General features: G+C 40.8%; 1 protein-coding gene across 1 annotated transcript; it reads right to left on the bottom strand.

The window, feature by feature from the left end:
* Positions 1 to 1,553: 1,553 nt before the first annotated feature.
* On the bottom strand, positions 1,554 to 20,707 carry LOC126209778 (39S ribosomal protein L17, mitochondrial). Its single transcript, XM_049938908.1, has 3 exons — positions 20,369 to 20,707; positions 20,065 to 20,275; positions 1,554 to 2,117 (listed from the first exon to the last, which is right to left on the bottom strand). Exons 1-3 carry the CDS (start codon positions 20,564 to 20,566, stop codon positions 1,870 to 1,872), a joined length of 657 nt encoding a protein of 218 aa, XP_049794865.1. The 5' UTR covers positions 20,567 to 20,707; the 3' UTR covers positions 1,554 to 1,869.
* Between the last annotated feature and the right edge of the window lie 27 nt (positions 20,708 to 20,734).

Below are 20,734 nucleotides of genomic sequence, written 5' to 3'. Positions count from 1 at the left end.
ACTACGAACATGATTAAGCATGATATTTTAATTTCTGCACCACTTTCTGGTCAGTACCATATAAAATCTGAGATTGGAACTATTGTCTCCTTAAACACTTTCACGGCAAAAGCAACATCACATCTCTCCCCTTAGCCAGTTTAGCATTCAACAAAATGTCTGGGTCTCCTGGTTCTCTAATTGTCCGCAAGTGATCCACATTTCTGGAAATGGACAATTAATCTAGCTATTGTTGAACTTTTCAGCACTGTGGCATCTGGATATTTCAGACGAAATGTGTCCACAACATGTGCACATTGCCAACAGGGCTTTCAAGCGAAATATTAATGATGCTAATAGGAAGAATGAGGAACCGCCATCTCACTCCTTTAAGTTACTGCTTGTTTCTGGCGCTTTGGCCGCATAAGCAGAATTTTAAGGAAAAATGGTATTCAGACCACTTTTTTCAGTCAAAACAAAGTAAAAGACTTTATGGAAAACAGATGCACTCGATTCCCTCCACACTGTGCATGTCTATGAAATGATGTGTGGCTGCAGCAAAGTATATGTTGGCTAAATAGGGCGGACTGTTAAAGAACATATTAAGAAACATTAACACCAAAAGTGGCTGAAACAAAGTATGAAGTTAGCAGTAGCAGAATATCACGAGAATTGTGGCCTTGACATAGTTTCCAATAACATATGTGTGCAGGCTAAGGAAACCAACATTTGCAAAAGGAAAGTCCGAGAAGTGTTTGAAATTTCTTAGAACACATGTAACTTCAATATAAAGGGCAGCTACAGACTTCCAACAATGTGACTCCCAGCCATCAAGGAAGTGAATACGTGGCCACGGTGTGTGATGCCCTGGAAGCCACCTATGTGGTCAGTAATATTTTGGATAAACATTCCACCTCTCATGCTCTGACCATTTCACTTCTAGCCAATGATATGGGCCCACCAATAGCAGCAGGAGGAATTTCATCAAATAATTCTTCTCCAGCACAAGTGCGGAAAATTGATTTCCAACCAATGACGCTGGCCCACCAATGATAGCTACAAGATTGTTAGTCAGTAACCCACTTCTTCAGCATCAGCACTGGTAAATTATCTTCCTTGTCAATGATGACAGCCCACCAATGGTAGCACAAGGCCTGTTACCCAATAATCCCACTTCTCCACAACAAGTGTGGTAAAACTCCTCTACATAAGAGAATGTAACACTGCTCTCTGACAATGCCCAATCTACTGTGGATGCCACAAAAAATCCCAGTAGCAACTGATTGTTGTGGCTGTTGCCGTGGTGGCAACCATGAAAATAGGCTGCTGCTGGTGAAGGCTATGGTGATAGATGATCATTAAACACTCGAGATTTTATCCATATATGATGCGGCATAAAAAGTGAGAATGTCTCGCATCTGATTTACTGAGGTTCGCTTCAGCAACAGGGATAAATAAAAAGATTCAACACCAACCTTTCAACCAGCAGCTACCTGAATGTCAAATGCTCTTAAATTATCGTTGGCATTTTTTACTGTAAAAGTGGAATATGGGGCATAATGCACATAACTCCAAACAGTCTAATAATTTATTTACACAACACACACATTTTCGAAACAGTTCAGTAGTATAGCAGTAGTATAGGAAGAAAAGCTGCATGTAGCAGAAACATTTTTTCTTGTAGTCTCTTTACAAAATTACCTAGCTGAATGGTGAAAAACAATCAATCGCTCAAAGACAGATCACTCTTACAATGACCTAAAAAATTATATGTAAGTAAAACTGCCAATTATGTGACTGCATATAAGTTTTCTTTTTTTTATAACTACATATGTTTTGAGACCTGCTCTGCAACTAGAAAAAATTACACACAGTTAACTGGCAGCCACACTATACAGCTGATGGATGAGCATCTTCCTCAGGTTTTGAAGATGGACTTTCACCAGAAGACACACTGGAGTCTTTCACAGGTGCCTCTGTGTGCGAGGATGGGGTTTTCACAGAACTCTTCCCTACAGAAGCAGCTATCTCGGCGTACTTCTTGGCGCGAAACTCTCGTCGTGCCTCATCCAGTAGAACATTGTGCAGGAGGCCACGATTTGAGGTCGTATCTGGCACCAAAGGAGGGTAGATATTACCTGGAAAATCAGTTATATAAACCTGTGCTATAATGTTTTCTACACGTCGTAACACAATGGACAAATAATAGGTTCACAAATAGTTCTTGAACAGAAAGCAGCTTCATAACATATTAATTCCCTTATTAACTTTTTTATTGATAGTCAGTCACAGATCCAAACCAGCACCACCTTTTGTGAACAACGCTATAGGGAAAAACTGCATTTACACGAATCTAATGCACCATGGAATGTAATGCCACCCCCATTTTAAAAATTAAAATCATAAAACGAAGAGTTTGTTGGTACATCACTAGTAGGCTAAATTGACTTTGCACAACAATAGATGTATACATGAACTACCAAAACAACAATTTTTAAGTGACCCACTGTTTGTGACACAGTCATTATTAAAAAAGAACACCTAACATGATTACCTAAACGACACACAAATAAAAATAGACATAAAATACAGAGGTTACTCATCATCATACACTAGTGTCATCATTACTGGTAACCTCAGAGTGGATTGCGACAAAAACACATTCATTTCCTCTTTCCCCATCATCCTTGGTGTCGTTCCACAGCACATCACCTTCACTGCCACCCAGAATATTTGAAATACAACATCTCTTGAATGATTTCACCATCATTGGTGCTTCAATGCTTTTCCAGCCATCCAAAGCCCACTGTGCAATACTGAGGGTGGCAGGACATTTTATTTTTCCTGGCAGAGTCAGTTCACAGCTTGGCTCACAAAACCACTTTTTGTACTGTTCCTAAACAAGAGGAATATTTAGGTATACTAACGTCCAGGTGTTGTAACACAGAAATCATTCCTGCAGGAATGATCACAAGGTCAAGGGCTATAACATCAATTTTTTTTACATTGTCAGTGAGATGACAATGAAATGCATCCAGACAAAGTAATGATGGTAGTTTGAATACCCCACCAGGACAAAGTTACCATATGTTTTGGACAATCTTCCCTTCCTGAACCCTGCTTGGTACTGTCCGATATGTGGATCTGTCTGAGGTTCTAGGCGATCACACCAATATGATCCTGTATGCATTCTTTAAGAGAGGATACCTAGCTGAATGGCCTGCATCGTTTGTCACTCACAAGTATTTTACCTTCAGTCTTGACGGTGGGAAGTTTTGTGATCACTGTGGCATGCCATTTTTCATTTGGTGTTCCATGATAGTTAATGGTTTGTTCTGAACATTTATCGATTGTCAAAATGTCCATCTCTGCACCTCTCGGAACTCATTTGCTGTTGCCCTTCTGATACAAATGGTGAGTCATTAGCAGCTATTATTTTTCCTGTCATAACTGTCAACACAACACTTTCAAATGAGCCTCACAAAAAGACTGAACTTGCGACTTCGCACTCAAGGGGTTCCTTGCATGTTAAGTTGGCAATTTGTTGACATTGGTTGTAGCAAAAGCTGACATTAAAGACTTCTTTCGGCAGAAGATGCAAACTGATTACATTATTTCCGACGCAGAGAGGGCCAGAATACCTTTTATTGATCTGGTTGTTATGAACTCTAAGGTTGGTTATTAATTTTTTACTTATTTGGTGAATATAAAAGACTGGATGTGCTATCAAAGTTGGTCTGTAGTGAAGTCCGATGTCTATGTTACGCTGGACTACGATTGTTTGGTTGTGAGTTGGCAAAGCCAACGAATCTCAACACAAAAATATGATTGCCGTAATAGACTGAAGTGTAGTGTTTCCTGAGATATACAATCACCATAACAATTACCTGCTTGTATGCTTTATTTGCAACTCAGCCAAAAATTGTGAGAATATCATTAAATTTTAAACCAATATAACAAAATCCCACCCACCTTTACTTACGAACTACTACAGAAAATTACTAACAATGACTTTAATTCACTACCAACAACAGACTCGCAATTTGTCTTATTCAGTTCCAATCATTACATCATACTACTTTAGGAAACTGATGTTTGGACACAGATTCAAATTCTATAATTATGAAGAAAAACTAAGAGGGCCAATCTGTGGAGTTCACTTTTAAGTCTTACAAAACTTTGTAAACAGACTTGTTCTTTAGGAACGTAGATAACTACTGATACACGATAATATCAGTATGTAGGTACCCATCTATCAGGAGAGATCAACAGCAGCTATTTGCTGTAACTGCAGAAACAGCAGCAGTTTCACAAAGTAGCTAAATTTAGCTTGCATAAGCCGAAAAGTTAAACTACTTTGAGTGAATTTAAAACAAAGGAATCAACAATAAAAGTCCAAAAGCCTACAGGGAAAGATGGATTACATACAATGCATACAAAAAAGAAGTGGGTCGAATAAAAATGGAAGTCCAGTTGAGAAGTGCTAAGGTTAAAAAAACCATAAATAGGGGGAGAGGGGTGCTGTCTTCCTCCTCTATTGTTCAAATTACATATCTAATAACCAATGAAGAAAATAACGCAAGGTTTGAAAGAGGGATTAAAATTCAAGGCGAAATGATATCAATTATAAGATTTGCTGATTACATTACTATCCTTAGAGACACAGGAAGAATTATAGAACCTGTTGAATGGAATGAAAAATCTACTGAGCAAGGAATATAGTTTGAGAGAATTAAGAAAGAAAGAGGAGTAACAGAACTGGGGTTAATCATAATATTAACATCAAAACCGGGGACCATGCAGTGAACAAAAGTGAAGGAATTCTACTACCTCGGTAGCAAAATGACACATGATGTATGAAGGACGCAGGATATAAATACCAGACCAGTACAAGCAAACAGGGCATTTCTCACCAAAAGAAGTCTACTAGTATCAAACATCAGCCTATATTTGAAGAAGAAATTTCTTAGAACGTACATCTGGATTCAATCGCTAAGTACAGGAAAACCAGAAGAAGAAAATCGGTGTTTAAGAAGACACATGTAAAATTGCATTTATAGTGCCAGCAGTTTTTGTGTACTGTGCTGCGGCTGGTAACTTTTTGCATAGTGAATGATGGGAAGTGAACAATACTAATGATTAGACAAGATTGTGGTATGAATGAGGAAATAGTGTTAGATAAACCTCATCAAAGATGTGGAGTGTTTGAATTTATGAGGTAGCATAACGGAATATACTGTGCAGAATGTTGCCGTATAATTTATTCCTTAAAGGGGGGGGGGGGGGGGGATGCAACGGAAAATGTAAACATTTATTTTAAAAATATCGTTACAGCCATATTTATTAATGTACAAATCTAAAATTTTGTATGCGTAAAGCAAAAAGGCTGTGTTTTAATGGAAAAATATAATAAAATATGCAGGATTAATATTTTGCCATAAATTTGAATTTTTAATTTTTTATTGCCTTTTTTTATAAAAGAGCCATAACTCAAATTCTAATCATGCAATTAATCTGAAAAATTTATTATTGTATCATTGACAAAGTTTTTCATTTTGCACACCCAAAATAAACTTTTTTCTACATACAATCATCTAAAAATCAGACTGTAACTGCAGGATCACGTATTTTTTAGTTCCAGGGAGATAGCAACACGTTGCGAACAGTTCATGAAAATTTCATAGCATTAGTGCATACACTTTTTCAGAAAAGGCTTCTAATAATGTAAAACAGAGAAAATTACATTCAGAAATCAAACTATGGAAAATCCAGGATGGAATGTAACAATATCAGAGAAGGAAAGTTGCTACTCACCATATAGAGGAGATGCTGAGTCGTGATAGGCACAACAAAAAGATTCACACAATTATAGCTTTCAGCCATTACGGCCTTTGTCAGCAGTACACACACACACACACACACACACACACACACACACACACACACACACACACACACACGCGCGCGCGCACGCAACATGCACACACGTCTGCAGTCTCAGAGAGCTGAAACCACACTGCAAGCAGCAGCAACAGTGCATGATGGGAGTGGCAACTGGGTGTGGGTAAGGAGGAGGCTGGGGTGGAGAGGGGGAGGGATAGTATGAGGGGGGTGGCGGACAGTGAAGTGTTGCAGTTTAGATGGAAGGCAGGAGATAAGATGCGGAGACGGAAGGCAAGAGATAAGGTGCGGAGGGGGGAAGGGGTAAGTAGCGGAAAGGAGAGAAATAAAAAGAAATTAAAAGACTGGGTGTGGCGGTGAAATGACAGCTATGTAGTGCTGGAATGGGAACAGGAAGGGGGTTGTATGAGTGAGAACAGTGACTAACGAAGGTTGAGGCCAGGAGGGTTACGGGAACATAGGATGTATTGCAGGGAAAGTTCCCACCTGTGCGATCCCTACAGTGGAAACACTTTTTCGTCACCAACCTGACCAATCAGACTCAACCAAACACCAATATTGAACCTTGCCTAACTCTGCTCACTCCTCCATCCAACCGTGATCCATCCCCACTGCATCCAAAACACACCCTGTTAACTTTCCAGAGTTTCTTAACCTTGAATCTTGCCTCAACATCATCCCCCAAATACCTCAACATGCAAACTAACCTTACATCTGCAGAAAGAACAGCAGCCCACGATCTAAAAACTGATCCTGACCTTATAATCCTACCTGCTGACAAAGGCTCCACCACCGTTGTTTAGATTGGTTGGTTGGTTGGTTGTTTGAGGTTTAAGGGACCAAACAGCAAGGTCATCAGTCCCTTGTTTCAAATATGCGCCATTCCGCTAATGGGACAACTCAGTAAAGTCAGAACAATAAAACAGAAAAAGGGAAAAAACGTAAAAAGGCAGTCATGTTGTCAGTGGTAAAAAACAAAATGAGGGAAGTCGGCAAGAGAACGAACCCAACACTATGCGGAAGCAGCATAGGCAAGACCACCTGTGACTTAAAAGGTACAACTGCTAGAATGTAGAAAGTATGCAAGGGAATAGAAAGACTAACCAAGCCTTTAAAAAAAAAAAAAAATAAAATAAAATAAAAATAAACAGAGTAAAAGGGGAAGAAAAGAGGATTTCGGTCAGGGAGGTGAATAAGGAATCTCCGAACACTGCTTACAGTGGGAGACACCCAAACACTCACCGCCCTGCCCCAACACCAGAGAGAGATTAAAAACCTTAAAACTGAGAATAAAAACCACTTTCCCGGAGGAAACCGAGAACCAGAGAGACCATCTGGGAATCGTCAGCCAACATCAAAGGTAAAGTGTGGGGGAGCCTGTACTTAGCATGCAGAGCCAAAAGAAGGGGGCATTCAACCAAAATGTGGGCTACTGACTGGGAGGCTCCACAACCACATAGTGGGGGTGGCTCATCACGCAAAAGAAAACCATGGGTCAGCCGAGTATGGCCAATGCGGAGACGACACAGTGTGGTCGAGTCCTTTCGGGAGATGCGAAAGGAAGAACGCCATGGGCCTGGTGTCGCCTTAATTGCACGAAGTTTATTAGACAGGGGAGTAGCCTCCCAAGAATTGGCCCATGACTGTACGAAGTGGGATTTGATGTGAAGCCGTAAATCCGCTGCAGGAGGGGCTACAGAAAATGGGGGGTAAGTAACTGCTCCCCCAGCCAAACGATCAGCGAGCTCATTACCCGGGATACCCACATGGCCAGGGACCCAAAGGAAGTCAATGGAACAAGCAGCACGGTGAATATCAGCGAGATGGTCATGGATGGCAGAGACCAAGGGATGGCGCGAAGAACACCGGTCAATAGCAAGAAAGCCACTCATCGAGTCCGTGCATAACAAAATGCAGTTGTGTTGGGACTGCTTAATAAAGGTAAGGGCCTGGGACCGTTGTTTAGAACCGCAAGGATTACGTGGCATAAGGACTCCATCAGCTGTCAGATACTTCCACCTACAAACCATGCCACAGTGATCCCATTCCAGTATTCCAGCAGAATCTCCAGTCTCTACTCAAACCCTTAGGCCCACCCCAGAATCTCTCCCCAGAGTCCATCTCTCAACTTACCCCTACCACTACCCGCACTCCCACCTTCTACATGCTTCCTAAAGTCCATAAACCCAACCACCCAGGATGTCCCATTGTGGCCGGTTACTGTGGCCCCACTGAGAGGATCTCTGCTCTTGTAGACCAACACCTTCATCCTAATACCTGGAACCTATCCTCCTATATAAAAGATAACAACCATCATCGCAACTGAATCTCCACAGTTTCTGTCCCTTTACCACACGGTGCCCTGCTCATCACTATTGATGCCACCTCCCTGTACACTAACATTCCTAATGCCCATGGCCTTACTGCTATCGAACACTACCTATCCAGACACCCTATGGATTCCAAACCAACAACCTCCTTCCTAGTCTCCATGGCCAACTATATCCTCACACACAATTACTTCTCCTCTGAAGGCATTACCTACAAACAAATCTGCGGTATGGCTATGGGCACCCGCATGGCTATGCTAACCTATTCATGGGCCATCTAGAGGAATCCTTCCTAAAAACCCAGAATCCTAAACCCATCACCTGGTTCAGATTCATTGATGACATAAGATGTCCTCACCTTCAATCCAGATAGCAAATTGTTTGCTATCTAGATTGAAGGTGAGGACACCTTATTCACATTCCTCCAGAACCTCAACAACTTCTCCCCCATTTGCTTCACCTGGTCCTACTCAATCTGACAAGCCACCTACCTAGATGTTGACCTCCACCTCAGAGATGGCTACATCAATACCTCCGTCCATATCAAACCTACTAATCACCAGCAATACATCCACTTAGACAGCTGCCACCCATTCCAAACCAAGAAGTCCCCTTCGTACAGCCTAGCCACCTGTGGTCGTCGCATCTGCAGTGACGAGCAGTCCCTCTCAAAATATACCGAGGGTCTCACTGACTGTAATTATCCTCCCATCCTTGTACAAAACCAAATCTCCTGTGCATTATCTTTCCGGTCTCCCACCACCTCCCAAAGTCCCACAGTCCGGCCACAGAGGAGCATTCCCCTCGTAACTCAGTACCATCTGGGACTGGAGCAACTGAATTACCTCTCGTCGTGCCCTGAAATGAGAAATGCCCTGCCCACTATCCTTCCCAACCCTCCTACTGTGGTATTCCGCCATCCACCGAACCTACACAATATACTCGTCCATCCTTACACAATCCCTGCTCCCAATCCCTTACCTCATGGCTCATACTCCTGTAATAGACCTAGATGCAAGACCTGTCCCATACATCCTCCTACCACCACCTACTCCAGTCCGGTCACTAACATCATCTATCCCATCAAAGGCAGGGCTACCTGTGAAACCAGTCATGTGACTTACAAGCTAAGATGCAACCACTGTGCTGCATTCTATGTAGGCATGACAACCAACAAGCTGTCTGTCCGCATGAACGGCCACCGACAAACTGTGGCCAAAAAACAAGTGGACCACCCTGTTGCTGAACACACTACCAAACATGATATCCCTCATCTCAATGACTGCTTCACAGCCTGTGCCATATGGATCCTTCCCACCAACACCAGCTTTTCTGAATTGCGCAGGTGGGAACTTTTTCTGCAATGCATCCTACGTTCCTAACCCTCCTGGCCTCAACCTTCGTTAGTCACTGTCCTCACCCAGCCAGCCCCCTCCCTGTTCCCATTCCAGCACTACACAACCATCACTTCACCGCCACACCCCGTCTTTCAATTTCTTTTTATTTCTCTCCTTTCTGCTACTTACCCCCTACCCCCTCCGCACCTTCTCTCCTGCCCTCTGTCTAAACTGCAACACTTCACTGTCCACCACTCCCACCATACTATCCCTCCCTCTCCCTGCCCCAGCCTCCTCCTTACCCTCCCCAGTCGCCACTCCCATCATGCACTGGTGCTGCTGCTTGCAGTGTCGTTTCAGCTCTCTGAGACTGCAGACATGTGTGCAAGTTGCATTTGACTAAAATGACGTTCAAAGATGTTCTTCTCATACTGCTATATGTAATAAGCTTATCTCAAATTTAAAATCCTCCATACTGATACTCCTCATCCGCCAGGCTTCTCTTCTCTCCTCTTTGAATCCACCTGGCCTGTACTTGCAGGTAAGACACTGATCTGTTAGCTTTCTTGACCCTGCTCTCGCCGATGGTGTAAAATGCTTTTGTTGTAAACACACCAGGATCTATACCAAATCTCTTCAGCACTTCAATTCTGCCATTATTTCCATTATTTTAACATAAAACTGCATCATAGACACCTATTTTGAGTACTTCAAGTCCACAGAATGTCCTTTTTGAGCATCTAATACAAATTAAATTATTGAGGCTTTCATTTGCATTTAGTGTCTTTCCGTGAAGACACTTCCTCAATAAATCAGGATCTGCAAGAATTGGGCTTAATTGCATTTATAACAGGTTCTGGTAACGAGTGTTTATGTGAACACGTCTCATTTCTCTTACCAAACTTACACCAATCGTCTTTTGGACACAGATTGTGCATTGGTGCTGGTCAGTGGATAGTTTGTGGAAAAAAACTGCCCACACAGCATGCCTCAGTGCCTCAAAATTATCTGTGTTTTTTCTGATAGCTGTCCCTTAAAATAACTGAAGAGACTCAGTTTCTTTCACAGTAAGCCTGCCTTTTCCTACTAGTGGTTTTCCATCCTCAAGTACTTTACCTTTCTTCTCTTTCAGCAAGTGACGAAGCCTACCACCAAGCCTCTTTTGGATGTGGCCAACACATTCCAACTTTTCTATTTTTGTATTCCACAGATTTTTATGTGTTACAGCTTTGAACAAAGAGGAGTCCCCACCACCAAGGTATTTAGTATATATCTAACACCATACTAGTCCACAGATCTGGAGAACATCCTCACAACTGCAGCAGCCTCCATGCCCCCACTTGAGGCACTATAATTTTTAGAGCATGTTACTGCATGCTTTTCTTGCCACAGTTTCACACTGCCTTCATTGTTGGACATTTTCCTTGCTGCACACTGGTGGCAGTATTTAGAAATAATGTATACAACTTAAACTTTACCTGAGTCAATACCAATAACAAACAGACGCAACTCCATACAGAGATGTGTCACTCCTTTTCATCCAGGTCCCATCTACAGGCACACACAGGTCAATAACATTTGTAGGAGATTCAGGATCTATTTCTTTTTGGTTTATTTCAACCAATTCCTCCACTGCTTTCTTTCTGGCAGTATCACATACAGCATCAGACATTTCTTTATTTGTTTTTTCAAACCTTGCACAAGGTGGAGGCATGTTCACAAAACCACACAATGAAAGACCTTCCTCAGAGAATATGCTAACCTAAAATTGCTTTCATAGGTACCAGTGTCAGTGTTTTTTTTTTTCCTTTCTTTCTCTTCTTTTTTTTGAGGAGGAAAATGAAAATTCATAGCCACAGGAATTACAAATTAATTTAAAATCACAAGCTATTCCCACTCTTCTTTCTTCAACAACAATCATGCAATCCATATTTTTAAAGCTGACACATGAAACTGAAAACTTTATAGCCTGGCAGAGAAGATCTAAACCAGTAAGTCTAAATCCAGTGGAATCCATATCAACATCATTCACACACCTGTACAATTCTTCTGTCTCCTGTAGTTGAAAGCTTATGTTCTTCATTTCGAGCTGCTTCCTCTTTTTAGTTGGTAAACCGATTTCCATGAAACCTCTGTTTCATAAACACAGTTTTTCCAGCACCCATTATGCATAAATCTTGACTCCCCCCTGAAGGTTTGCAAACTCAACCTTCCCCCTACTAATAAGTGTTGGTATTGTCTTGACGTAAATAAACCATATGCAAGAAAGTTTTCACGTAAAGATATTGATGTCAGCCAATGACATCAAAAGAAAAATAGCCTTCACATTGACTAAAATTCCGCTGAAGCAAGCAGTTTCCCAAATGTCGGAAAAGGTGGGAGTGGCCGCAAGGGTAGAGTTAATCAGTTTAACAATTTAAATGCATTTCTAAAGCTGCTATCATGACAAAATTCGCACTCAACATAGATTAAACTGTGTAGATCAAGAAAATGAAATTTTTAAAAAATCGATTTTTTTGGACCAAAATCCATTACATCCCCCCCTTAAAATTTAAACAGTAGTCTTAAGTTCTTGCACAGTGATATGGACCACACAAATGCCCATTGGGCAGGAAATTTATAAAAGGGCATTTACCCTGGAAATGGCTCAAGCAGTTTTAAATGCCCTAAATCTGTACTTTTTGAAGTTTCTACTGCTAGAATGTATCATTTATCAGTTAAAATAATGGATGGGATGATTCTCCTGATGTTAAAAGTTAGAAAAAGGTTTACGCTTAAAACTACATATATCATTCACTGCCTTTAGTACTAAGAACAAAAGGAAAGAAAAGAAACTTACAATAATGATAAGTCAGTATAAAAAAACACTGTCCTTATGTCATCACTTTGTAATGTTAGACACGTTATAATCCATGTCATATCTCTGAATATTAATCAAGAATGGTTATTGATAGCAAAATTATTACTGACTGTATTAAACAGCTGGTATGTGTTTCTTGATGATAAATATATTCTTAAATGTTAAATTGTTTTCAGTGGGAAGAAGAAGACAGACAGACTATAGTTTTCTATTCTGCTCCTTCTTACCTACTTTTATGTGAATGCACTGCTGTACTGAGACAATGAGAACACAAACATAAAAAGTTTTAATAACAAAGAATCTATGCCCAAGATGCTAAAATCGTTCAGTTCCAATACTAATTAATTCCTAGAGAATTGTGGAATCTGAACTGGTACATGACACATCACCAATTAAAATCATAATGGATAAAAATTTTTTACTCCAATTCCAGTTATTTTAAGTAAATATTAGTGATATTGCTGTCTCCCATAAGTCCAACCCCTCGTCCAAGTCGTGGGAGATGGGCAACGGCACAAAGTAGGGGACTGCCTATAGGGGCGATGTACAGCGGGGACTTCGTGTGCCCCAGGACCGCTACGGTAGCTGAGAAGGCCCTATGGGAACCCTGAAACATGACGGCTAACGGGGCTCTGGTGAAGCTGCGATAGGCCTAGCAAGCCAGTAGTGGATAAATCAACTGTTTTTAAAAAGGGAACATGCCTCGGATCACGGAACGGATTTAAAGGAAACCGACCAAGCAATGTAAAAGGATTACGAGATGGTTTACGACTGGGCACCGTAAACGTAAGGTCTCTAACTGGGAAGTTAGAAGAAATTTTAGAAATGATGGAAAGGAGGAAATTGGACATCTTAGGACTTGCTGAGACTAGGTGGAGAGGAGTTGGTGAAAAATCACTAAGTAAAGGATGTAAACTGTACTGGATAGGGAATGAGAGGGGAAGAAATGGAGTGGCAATAGTGGTCAGAGAGGGTCTGCAGGAGGAGGTGGAAGGTATCAATGATCGAATGATAAAGGCCAGAGTACGGGTGAAAGGAAAAAGCATTGAAATCATCCAAGCATATGCCCCACAGGTGGGGTGTACAAAAAAGGAGAAGGAGGAATTTGAAGATGACATGCAAAAGCAGCTAAATGGAGGAAATCAGATTATAATAGGGGACCTCAATGCACATGTTGGCACAGACAGGAAAGGATTCAAGGAGATAATGGGACCAGAGGGCTGGGGGAACCGAAATAGAGAAGCAAAATTGTTGCTGGAATTCTGCAAGAGGAATGGGCTGGCGATCGCAAATTCCTGGTACAAGAAGAGAAGTAGTCACAAAATAAATTGGTACAGTGGGGACTGGTCCCAAACTTCAGTAGTAGACTATGTACTAGTGGATAGGCAGATGATGAGCAGCCTCACAGATGTTAAGGTCATTCCATCTGAGGCCTTAGACAGTGACCATCGACTGTTGGTAGCCGCCCTGAGAGAGAAAAAAGATAGGAGGGCAACAGATATACAGGAGAAAAGGTTGAAGACATGGATGCTGAAAGAGGATGAACGGAGGACCCAGTACCAGACACTGATCAGGAAGAAGCTGCCAAAGGAAGATCAGAGAACAGTGGAAGAAGAATGGGGAGATTTTAAGAGGGCTCTAGTTGAGGCAGCTGAGACTGTGTGCGGAAGAACTAGCACAAAGAGGAGAAGTAGGGAAACCCCATGGTGGAACAACATATGTGAAGAGGCAGTACTTCGAAAGAACAAAGCCTTCAGAGAATGGTTCCAGACCCGAACAGAGGAAGCTAGGGTAAAATATAAGGAAAGCAAGAAAGCGGCACAGACCATAGTAAGGGCGGAGAAGAAGAATTGGATGGAAAAATGGACAAGAATGTTAGAAGAGGACAGTGAAGGGAACAAAAAAGTACTTTACACCATGGTAAGAAATAAGAGGAATGACAGAAGCGGGTGCCTGAGGATCATGGATAATAATGGAAGAGTTGTGGAGGAAATGCATGAGCTCAAAAAGATTTGGTAGGAGTACTTTGAAGATTTGTTGAATGCCGCCAAGCGGGTAACTAACAGCGATGGAGAGCCTAAGGCAGCAGACGATTATAATAGTGGGGAAATTGATGATCTAACTTGGAATGAAGTGGAAGAAGCCATAAAGAGGATGAAAGGGGGCAAGGCACCAGGTTGGGACGAAGTAAGAGTGGATATGATACGAGCAGCAGGAGAAGTAGGAACCCAGTGGCTATACAGAATGCTGAGGGTGGTGTGGAAGGAGAACAGAATTCCTGAGGATTGGAAGAAAGGAATTATAGTCCCGATCTTCAAGAAAGGGGATAAAAGGAGATGTGAGAACTACAGAGGAATCACCCTGCTATGCCACTGTGGAAAAATCTATGAAAAGATCCTGGAGAAGAGAATAAGAAGCAGTATTGAAAGTAGACTGTAAGAGGAGCAGTACGGTTTCAGACCGGGAAGATCAACAACAGACCTCATATTTGCGGTAAGGCAACTGCAGGAAAGGCACTATGAGTACGGGAAGGACTTAATCATGGCCTTTTTAGATACTGAGAAGGCGTATGACAGTATCTGTAGGGACAAGCTCTGGGATGTGCTGAACGCAAAAGGGATAGATGAAGAGATAACACGAAAAGTCAGAAAAATGTATGAGGGAAGTGACAGTTGTGTGAAAGTGGGGAGGGAACGTACTGCATGGTTCAAGCTGGAAAATGGGCTGCGACAGGGAAGTGCACTTTCGCCTTTATTGTTTATTATTGTTATGGATGAAATCCTACAGCAAGTATCAGATGCAATTGGAGATCATAAAATGAAAGCAGTGCTTTTTGCCGATGACCTGATGTTATGGGGAAATTGCGAGGAGGAGGTGCAAGAGCAGTTAGATGCATGGGCGGCAACGGCAGCACAATATGGAATGCATTTCTCTGCAAAGAAAAGTGAAATAATTGTCACAACAAGGAAGAAGAATAGGCCAAATGTGGATATAACTTGTGGAGGGGAAAAACTACAAGTGGTAGAGAACTTCAAGTACCTGGGAAGCGTGATTGAAAGTAAGGGGGGAAACGCAATGGAAATAAATGAAAGGTGCAGAAAAGCAGGGCAGTTCTACAAATGCATTAGGGGGCTTATTTGGAGCAAGGAGGTGCCACAGAAATCCAAGGGAATTATATACCGAACCTACTTTGTCCCCATATTGGCATACGGAAGTGAGACATGGGTAATGCACAAAAGCGACAAAAGTAGAATACAGGCTAGTGAAATGAAGTTCCAGAGGAGCAGGTTGGGTGTAACAAGACGAGACAGATTGCGAAATGTGTATGTGAGGGAAAGACTAAAGGAGGAACCAGTACAGGGCAGGATAGAAAAATCAAGACTGCAGTGGTATGGACACATGAAGAGAATGGATGAGGGAAGAATTCCAAAGAAGATGTTTGATCTGCAACTGGAGGGGAAGAGGCCCAGAGGAAGACCAAGAGATAGATGGGTGAAGGGAGTGAAGGAATGTGTGATGAGAAGAGGAGAGAACTGGATGAAGGTGGAAGAGGGGGAATGGTGGAAAGACAGAACACGATGAAGAGGCTTGTGTTCCCGACAGACCCAGCCAGTGGCTGGAAACTGTCCAAGATGATCTGATCTGATTAGTGATATTGCTATTCCTGCAAATAGTAGATGAAATTTTGAGTGAGTGGCTGGTAATTTTAGCTAAATCATGCAATTCTGCAGGTTATTTAGTTAGTTGGAATTGGCAACACTGCTCTGACTGACTGACAGCCATCCAAGTCTATGTTGTTGGGTGAGAAGCAACATATTTAACGTGTTATAGACCATAGGCCATTGAACAATTTCAAGGCGGTTAAGAAAAAAAGACCTGTCTGAAACTTCTTCAATTTAAAAGAGAAAGGAGTCTATTGTAAATATTTAATTTTAAGGAATATAAATGGTCACATTACAACAAAATTGAAAATTTGATATTGATAAAGTGTTTCAAGTCCCCTCAGAATTTGAAAAAAGAAAAAAAAAATGCTTGAGTTAGGTACAATGACTGAGAAGCCTATTAAAAGGAAAAGCCCTAATAAACCCTGGTTGGTTGAAGTGAGAAATTTCAACTAGTCGGAACCAGGACCAAGCCCACCACAATCATTTAAATCAAATTCAACCAGTGAGCTCCTTCCACAACCTGTTTTGTCCTCAACTCCAAAGAGAATCTTATCCTATGCTGACCTCATGGATACTAAAGCAACATAAGTACAAATATTTAAAACACACAAACATTATGCAGACAAGGATAGGGGATTCAAAACACGAGGCCACATCAGCCCTACTATTATCTATCCAAAGGCTTTCTTTCAAATGTAAAATAAACAGGACCTGATGTTTACTTTAAATATATAACAACAATTTTAATTAATGTTGCAGAGGAATGATTACAAATTCTGTGTCTGAAATCCTGCAAATAATGTTGTCCTTGAGATACTTTCACTGCATTTTTAGACAGCTGTATTTTTTATGTTAGTTTTTTGGGATGGTGTAAAGGCAAGATTTTTAGCCATGTGCTTTTTAGTTTTAGCTTGTCACATTTATTTAGTCTTACACCATGTCAAAATCCGCCCCCCCCCCCCCCCCAAGGAGATGCTGAGCCAAAGCCATATTTGTCAGTGGATCTCCCTTGTCCATGGTAGAACATCCACTATGGATACATCCCCCCCTCCCTCCCAAAGAATCAGACCTTCCTTCCAATTACCTTCAAAATATTGCCTATCCTCTACTTACTTAGATGCACAGTATGAATAAATGCAATGTCATGCAAATAAGCATGTAAAGGAGGCAAGAAAACTTCTGTAGTGTGGCAGCTGGAGCAATCTCAAAAATTGGATCCATTATTAACCATGTAGTTTCACAGCCTGAACCACTTTTTGTTGAGTTTGTAATGACTAAAAGCAACAGCCACAGTGCCGAGCTCCTTGCTCAGCTTATCACAAATGTTTTTGAGAAGCATGGACCAGAAAAGTCTCCGGTGGTGATAGATGATGATGGAGCAAACATGAAAGCTACACTCAATCTGGTAAAGGCTCAAGTCCCTCACACTGTTTCACTTGGGTGCCTAGCTCACCTATTAAAACTTGTTGTGCTCATATTTTAGGCTGGTATGATTTCACTGAAGTTTCCAGGAAAGACAAGACTGAGGAACCATCTCTTTTGTCTTTAAAGTTTGCAGTCAAGCAAAGTTGTCTTACAAACCTTAGTTGTAAATAAAAAGGTGCAGGCATTTCAAAGCAAGTTCTGGATGATGATTTCTGGGTGAAAATTGACAAAAATTACAGAGTTCATGAACCAAATTGTTCATTTGATTATAGCTTTAGACTTAAATGAGCCTCAAGTTAATGAAACAGCTACAAAGTTCAATAAGTCGGATGAAGTTCTCATTGAGAAACTACCATCCTCTCCATCGCTATCTGCAGAAGAAAAGTCAATCTTATCTTAATTCCAAGTTAGGAAGGAATTCAGTATATCTTCTATCCACTTTGGAGCTAATCTTCTTGATTGAGGAGTACAAGATAGTATCCTCAAGCCTATGGAAGCACTTGATGCTATGAGCTTGCTTTGTGGGACAGCAAGGAACAATGAACTGAATGTTATTCAGGTTTTGGCTGATTATAGGGACAAAGAAATTTGGTCCCAACAATTCATGTGGGGAGGGGTGGTCCTTCACTTTCAGGAAGATAAAAATCATCGCTTAAATCCTTTTATTGTGGTGTGAGGTTGAGGAGGAACTTATGAATTGGCAGAAGTTGCCATAAAAATTCTGGGCACACCAGTTACATCTGCTGCTATAGAGCACCCCTTCAATCTGAGGTGCAGTCAGAACAACTGAGAACAATTTTTTTTAATTTTTGTGCAGTAGTACGGTAAAAAGTTCTACCTACAGGCTAGCTATTTAACATGAACTATCTATACTTTATTTCAAAAATTACTCAGACTTTAGTATTGTTTTCTTTTTTGTTATGTACTACGCCAAGACTTGATCTCATTACAGGTGTACACAGCTGTGTTTACAATCCAGTTTACTTCATCTAATAACTCCCCACTAACACTCAAACAGGTTTTTCAACTTGGTTACCCAACCACTAAAGTAGCAGTGTTGCAAAACACCTTTTCCCAGTAGGCCTACAAAATATCAGCTTAAATTCTTTTTATAAGTGTTGCTTATCAATTAATCTTTAACATGCGTAAATGGTGGGCATTTATGAATTTTGGATATTTGGGCAGGCATTTATCCTAATCTATACCTTAGGCTATGCTACAGTTCAGTTCAGTCCATCACCACAGCCATATTTCAATTCATTGGCTTTGCCAACTCCCAATCATACTGTAACATTTCAACCTAACCTACATCTCAGGCTACACTACAGATCACGTCTTTTTTAATACAGCCAATTTTCCTCAAGTCACATTCAACCAAATTACAACACTGGAACACACAAAAATATCACAATAAATCCTGCCACACTCTGAGCAACATATAATACGAGAAATACATACAAAGACTAGAAATCAACATCATAATCCACAATAGCCAGATCAACAATTGCCAATCTTGTACTTTCCTTGTCCAGAACAATCATGTCTTCCACCAAAACAAGTAATTAGAATCAGCAATTTTCACTGGCTACTGTATCCTATCAACCAATTGGTATGGCCAACACAAACTAATTGCCAACACCAGCAAGCAACAGAAGGGTTGCCAACACAGTAAGTGTACTTTAAGTTACAGAAGGACGCTGAAAAATTATGCAGACTAAGAACAGAACTGGTAACAAATGAAATATGTGGAAAACACTGATCAGAATAAGAGACAGGAGATGATATAATGCGTTAAAATACGCGGGATTACCAGATGTAAGAGTGAGCTATAGACGGAGATTAGAACACACAGAACAAATAATAAAGTACATGGTATGCAAGTGGCACTCTGAGAGGAAGATATTAACACAGACGCAGAAGTCATGAAGGGTCAAATCACTGATTTTATACAAAAAAAGCAAAAACAGTTTACAGCAGTCTGAAGATAGTTCATTATTAACACAGCTTCTAACAACTTCTTCATTTTCTTAACACATATCTTATGTCATTCTCCTTCACAGTGTGGTCTAACGAACATGATGAATGAATTTACATGCTGACACTTTCATAGTGCACTACAACTAAACATCACATTTGTAAACAAAATATAATTTTGTAAAGTCCAGGATGGAACATAACAAATATTGTGAAAAGGAAAGTTGCCACGCACCATATAGAGGAGATACTGGGTCACAGATAGGCTTAACAAAAAGACTGTCACAAATAAATAAAGCTTTCGGCCAATAAGGGATTCGTCAAAAGTCAAATAGTTTTTTACATATGGTGATTTTATGATTACAAAACGTAACAAGAGACGCATGATTTTCGATGTTTTAAAAATAACACAAAAATGATGGGTCCGAAAATTTTTTAATTTGGAATTTATCAAGCAAACTATTACTATAAGTGTACAAAGTGTTGTTAAAATCTGAGATGCCAAGAACCAGATCGTTGGTTGATTTCATATGGACTGACGCCAAAATAGTTTGGTGTTTTTTTTTTTTTTTTTTTCGTCTAGACCTACTTACCTCTAAGTTCTAAAACAGATCTGGCTAAGTGCGATCCTGGATAGATTGTCGGTGCTGGTAGCAGTCGCGTGTATGAAATTGTATAATCCTTATATCGCGGTACCAGAACTTTGAAGAGTTTGTGAACAAGTTGCTTCTCTAATAACCAATAATCGGCAATTTCCATCGTAGGTTTATGACAGTCGCCGTGCCTAATAGCCTCGGATATGAGCTGAAACACAGAGGTAAATGTTATGACATACGCTTTACACTTATATTATGCTGTAAATAACTTTCAGTAGTTACGTATATTAAACTAGCATACACGTTCGGCATATCCTCTGGCTTCATCTGCTCTGTTGTAATTTAATTCGATTCTCTCAAACTTTACGAGCGCAGTAACCGTCTTACGCAGTTTCTTTAATCGTCCTTCAGGGCCTTCCACATTCTTTAAGTTCCTGTGCCGTGGTTTGACGGGAATTCTGAGACGCGAAACTACCTTCGAAATATCTGCTTGATTCATTTTATTAACACCCTTTCTCTTCTCTTCCCTTCACAGCGTTCCCCACTTAGTCTCTTACTGCTCGTAGTATACACAAACAAATCTTACCACACACACACAGAACACAAACCGCATTGCTTAAGACATCTTTGGACCAGAGATCTTCAGAAAACAGCAGCGATATTGTTT

This window comes from Schistocerca nitens, chromosome 10 (assembly GCF_023898315.1).
Source record: "Schistocerca nitens isolate TAMUIC-IGC-003100 chromosome 10, iqSchNite1.1, whole genome shotgun sequence".
NCBI classification, from domain to species: Eukaryota; Metazoa; Arthropoda; class Insecta; order Orthoptera; family Acrididae; genus Schistocerca; species Schistocerca nitens.
The sequence above is the reverse complement of the archived record's forward strand: the minus strand, read 5'-3'. Positions and strand labels throughout refer to the sequence as shown.